General features: G+C 35.1%; 1 protein-coding gene across 1 annotated transcript; it reads right to left on the bottom strand.

The window, feature by feature from the left end:
• Positions 1-434: 434 nt before the first annotated feature.
• On the bottom strand, positions 435-4,993 carry Fabp4 (fatty acid binding protein 4). The gene is made up of 4 exons (XM_047526524.1): positions 4,836-4,993; positions 2,050-2,222; positions 1,097-1,198; positions 435-667 (listed from the first exon to the last, which is right to left on the bottom strand). Exons 1-4 carry the CDS (start codon positions 4,906-4,908, stop codon positions 617-619), a joined length of 399 nt encoding a protein of 132 aa, XP_047382480.1. The 5' UTR covers positions 4,909-4,993; the 3' UTR covers positions 435-616.
• Positions 4,994-5,709: the final 716 nt, after the last annotated feature.

Below are 5,709 nucleotides of genomic sequence, written 5' to 3'. Positions count from 1 at the left end.
AAAGCTCTATGACAGGGCAGGCATGAAATATAAGCATTTGGACCCACTGACTATGGACAATTTTACTCTATTTACTCTATTTAAAATTACATTAAGTCTCCAAGACCATGTACAGCCGGAGGAATGAGAAGTTGTGCTCCGTTTGTGTGCAATGTGTCAAAATGCATTCTACTGTCATGTATAACTAATTTAAAAAAATCTCCAAAAGATATTTTCTTAATTATAGATATGCTAAGAAAGGACCTAATATTCAGTCATATAGCTTCCTACCTGGGAAAATAGAAAATTCATGGGTATTAATTTTTTACCTTGCATTATTATGAAAGATCTTATGACTTATATCAGAAACAAATCAATAATGCAAAGTGTTCTATTTTCTTCACTCAGTTATGAGTATGAAATTATAAAGCCAATAAATATATCATCCATCATGCCACCTTATGAATCTAAAAAGTTTTATTTAACCAATACAATCATATTCAGTAAAATCCAGCTCGGGAGAAAATTAATTGCTTGGTAATTAGTGGAAAATAATAATATCTTTTTGAACAATTCATCCAACAGAATGTCGCAGAGTTTGATACAAACTTCAGTCCAGGTCCCCATGTCCCTTGGCTTATGCTCTCTCATAAACTCGGGTGGAAGTGACGCCTTTCATGACACATTCCTAGACATGCAAAACAAAACAAAAGGAATTCTTGGTTAATCACTAGGACTACATTGTGGGTTTAATTATGGCGTTTCTCAAAGTTGGGAAGGAAGCAATATTCATTCACTGCTGCAGACAAGCTCTGGTGCCTAAGAGCAGGGCAGGAATTGCCGTCTGGGAGATAGCACGCCTAGGCTGAGCTTGAAAGCACAAAGTGACTGGGGTGTCGCTGAATGATACGATGTATGCGTAGCAAGTGCCAGCACCTGGGTTCAATCCCAGAACAACAGAAAGCACAAAGGGAAATTTCCAGGGCGGAAAGATAATCCCAATAAAAATTACTAGGTTATATCATGATCATCCTTCCATATAAAGAAATTCACCTTGCTTATAAATATGAAATAACCTAGTGGTGGGATCTAGACTAAGTACCTAGAAGATACTCACCACCACCAGCTTATCATCCTCTCGTTTTCTCTTTATGGTGGTTGACTTGCCATCCCACTTCTGCACCTGGACCAGGACACCCCCATCTAAGGTTATGATGCTCTGAAGACATAATAAAAGTGGTTATGATCTGTATATGAAGGCAGAAAATAAGATTTAAAAATACTACCCTGTTTCAAAGAAATGCTGAGGTCCTTAGTAGTTCTAAATGATAAGAACATATTGTGACAATCAAAAAAATGGGTCTTAAAGATAACAGCATAGAACCAAACTTGGTGGTCCATGCCCATAATCCCAGCAGCTCAGGAGGCTGAGGCAGGAGGATCATGAGTTCAAAGCCAGCCTCAGCAAAACCAAGGTGCTAAGCAACTCAGTGAGACCTTGTCTCTAAATAAAAAATACAAAATAGGGCTGGGGATATGGCTCAGTGGTCCAGTACCCCTGAGTTCAATTCCTGGTACCAAAAGAAAGGAAGAAAGAAAGAAAGAAAGAAAGGAAAATAACAGCATAGAATATATATACATAGATAGATAGATAGATAGATAGATAGATAGATAGATTAGATTATACAAAATTGCATTTGAAAAAATACTGTGAAAGAATATAGATCATAAATTTATACTGAGATGGTAGGATTATAGGTGATTTTGAAAAATTTCTTCCACTCATATAAACTTTCTCTTATCTGTTTTATTACTTTATTCATTTCAAATATTCTATGTATTATGTGACACATAAATTATGTTAATCATTTTTTAAAAATATGAAACCCACCTAATAAAAAGGGAAAAATTCACCAACTACATATTGAAGGCAACATGGTGTAGATGTGAAGTTCAGGGCTCTTGGCCCATAAAGAACAGTTTTTCCTCTTATGGTTATGAAATAGTTTCTTGCAGGCAGTGGCAATTTAGAAATAGGCATTCACTTTGTGACAATTCCCTGTTCCTCACCTTGACTTTCCTGTCGTCTGCAGTGACTTCGTCAAATTCCTGGCCCAGTTTGAAGGAAATCTCCGTGTTTTTAAAGGTGCTCTCTGATCTGATGGTGATCACATCTCCATTCACACTGATGATCATGTTGGGTTTGGCCATGCCAGCCACTTTCCTGGTGGCAAAACCCACCCCTGCAGTTAGAAAAGGAAAATAAAAGGTTGACACATTCTCTCACATCAGTAAGTCAGAGAAGTATGGTGTGTGTAAGAGGAAAGAGGGGGAAAAGATACCAGTGAGTTTTATAAGGCCTTATTTAAATATCTCCTGAGGATAAAAGTACACTAGGCTAATACAAGAAAACCTTTGAGGCTTAGTCTTTAAACTTCTCCTTCTCTAGTTCTGGACATAACTTCTCAGGAGACCCACTGGTAATTCTCAACAAGAATATTTATAGAGATTAAGTCTTTTGGAATGCATACACACACACACACACACACACACACACACACACACACATATGCCTGTACACACACACATCTATCTTCATTACCATTCTTCTCTGTTTACAAAATACTGAAATACTTGAGGCGACATAACCACTTTATTCTCTTTTAGTCATTAAAAATTTTATTAAAAAATCCCATAGTCAGAATTTTAAATAGGACTTTGTGAGCTATTACAGTTATTAAGGTAAGAGATCATCTATTTTGAGTGCACGAAAGTCACAATTCATAGCATTTACTACCAAGTCGAGTTTTCTGGGCTTCTTTCCCAAATTAGTCCCTTATGAAATGAGAATTTGGATTAATTCCTACAAAAGGGAGAAAAATGTTCCCTACATTCATACCATTTTATAATGGTGATAGCATTACCAGCAATTTATAGGACATATTAAAGATAGACTAGACATCAATGGTGAAAACATCAAAATTGAATAAATCACTATTTCTAGAGATGGGGATGTAGTTCAGTGGTACAGTGCTTGCCTAGCAAACGTGAATAAAAACACAAAGAAAGAAGAAACAAATAAAAGCAAAGACATCACTGGTTCTTACTTTAGAATAGTTTAGGAAACAATATTTTGATTCCCTATCACCTAAATAGTGAAGTCCTGTTTTTTTAAAAAGTGTAATATATTTCCTTGTATAAAGTATGAGATGAACAGTTACAAACTAAGATAAGCAGTAGTAACTTGCCATCACTGCAGATGTTACACAGACCTCATGACGGTCACACATATGTTGAATTTTTTTGGCACATGCACATAAATCTAGGCTCTCTCTTTGATTAAAATCCACCAAAGTATAGAAAGAGAGAGAAACAGAGAAATATGACATGAAATAAGTAATGCTGAGGCTCTTGATTTAGCTGCCTATTCAAAAAGTGGTACAGTGGGAAGATAATATATTGCTTCATCAAGTCCCAGCTTTGTTGCAAAAGACAACATTAAATGTATGTATTAAATAAGCAGAGTGAATGGATGCAACACGGAGTGTGATTCTGAAATGACCGACTTTGGGAAAAATCGTGTTCTCCACTTGTTTCATTCTCTCCTTATTTGACTGCTCAAAGGCAAAACCTATTCACCCATCCTCAATTAGAGCAGTCAACTTCATTCAGGAGGTATCTTATTGCCTGAATCAGTCCTTTATAATTTAAACAGTATCACAAGAACTTACATGTAAATATTAAAAGTGTAAAACACTTTAAAGAATCAGTGGTAAATGCCTCCCAATCCTGGCATTTCTGTATCAGTGCATATTAATTAGTGTATTGAATCACAACTAGTTGATATTTTTAAAAGTTAGATCTTTCTCATGCTGAAATTCCTGATTTCCCTCTCATCTATAATCAAGAAAAAAACAATAGTTTCAGATAAGTAAAAAAAATGCTTACATAAAATTGAGGGGAAGGTCAAGTCTTTTGAGATTTAGGAAATTGACTTCTAACCCCTAATAAAGATACTGGATAAAATTTCTCCCCAGTTTGCATGTCCTGGATCTGACTTTACCATGTTTGAGGGTTGGGACAGAAAGAGTTTTCAAAGCTGAGGTGACCTGAGAAGTTGCATTTATAATTTACTTTTATTACTTTACTGCCATAATTATCTGGTGAACATTCACATCCGACATAATGGCAATGTTAACAAAGTCTAAAAAGCTAGAGGTTACATATGCAACATTCTCCTTTTGAATTACTAGATGCAATAATCTATGGCATCCTGTTTGTAGTCAAAGAAGTATTTCAACCCTTTATAGAACATATTTTCTTGAAATTAAGATTTTGTCTACCATAAAACAATCACGTATTTTAATGCATTGACACTTGGGACAAGAAAATAATTTGTTAACATGCATTTACTAAAAAAAAATATTATTTTCTAAGATGAGAAATATAGTGACTTCGATTTCTAATGGAAATTATTGCATGCTGTGATATAAATATGTTTTTCTTTTCAGGTTATTGCATATTATATATGCAAAGGAGGGTGAAAGAAAAGCAAGCAGACAAGAGCCAAGTAAATCAAAAACACCCAAGTTTTGTAATTAGAGTAAAATCTTGTCAGTCTATAAATCACAAAACTTTCATTTAGATCCTTTAGTTCACCTTTAGGAAGCATTAGTTGTAGCTTCAGTTCAGAATGTTCCTAGAAATAGATTCTCACTTGCTGCTTGTACAGCCTCCACAGAGAAAAATAGCATTTTTGTTTTAGGCTAATGCTTCCAGGGTGAAAACCTAGCTATAAGTCCTTTCTCCCCTCAAAAAAGTTAATAACACAGTCACTCCACAGCACATTTACTTACCCACTTCTTTCATGTAATCATCAAAGTTTTCACTGGAGACAAGTTTCCAGGTACCTACAAAAGCATCACACATTCTGTCAGCTTTCTAGGAGTATTCTTGTAGGTGAGAGAGAGACTTCAGGCTTGAAGAAGGTGCTCTGACCCCTCGAGTCCAGAGACTCCCTTTTAAAGATGCTCAGAACATGTGATCTTAGGAGTAACCAATTGCGAATGATATCAGATCATTTCCTTCATTACCAGTCTCTGTATTTTTTCCTCTGAGTCATGTTTTAATAGAAATTTCTCAACTTTAGTTCTCCCTGGCAAGTGGTCATTGAAATTGGAGTACAAATTATTTTTAACAACGAACAGAATATTTTAAATGTTCCTGCTTTGACTGTTAATGCCCAGTGCATTGAACTTCCCCCTGTTATTTCCATAAATATTTACCCATTGTGGAGGGGAACAATTATCTTGGGGTGAACTTTGACCCTCTTTTCTTGAGTTTTTTATTTTATTAATATTGCAATTACGTGGTTCTTTTGAATTGAGGAACATAAAAACTACCTTGGAGAGTCTTAAACAATTGCAGTCTTTTTGTGACAGTACCATCTCAGAACAAACCTGGCAGTTAAAACAAAATGGAAGTACTGATATTTTAAAGTACCCCAGATTTCTAATTTCAAATTTTTGAATGTTTTATGTGACTACAAAAAGCATTTGGTCCACCAGGAATCTATATTGTAGATTTTGTTAAAATAAGAATTTGATTTCTCACTCTTTCTATCCCTTAATGATAACTTGGTATTGAATTCTAACGACCCCTTGAAAAATAGGCTCAAATTAAAAATATACTCTATATTCTGGTCCTGAACTATATTAATAAGCTCTAAAT

The sequence above is a fragment of the Sciurus carolinensis genome, chromosome 1, assembly GCF_902686445.1.
Source record: "Sciurus carolinensis chromosome 1, mSciCar1.2, whole genome shotgun sequence".
In the NCBI taxonomy this organism is placed as follows: domain Eukaryota; kingdom Metazoa; phylum Chordata; class Mammalia; order Rodentia; family Sciuridae; genus Sciurus; species Sciurus carolinensis.
The sequence above is the reverse complement of the archived record's forward strand: the minus strand, read 5'-3'. Positions and strand labels throughout refer to the sequence as shown.

Coding starts and splice junctions, on each gene's coding strand:
- Fabp4 (XM_047526524.1), bottom strand. CDS start 4,908: ATGTGTGATGCTTTTGTAGGTACCTGGAAACTTGTCTCCAGTGAAAAC. Junction 1,199..2,049: donor CAGACGACAGGAAAGTCAAG/GTGAGGAACAGG, acceptor TTATGTCTTCAG/AGCATCATAACCTTAGATGG. Junction 668..1,096: donor AGGATGATAAGCTGGTGGTG/GTGAGTATCTTC, acceptor TTGCATGTCTAG/GAATGTGTCATGAAAGGCGT.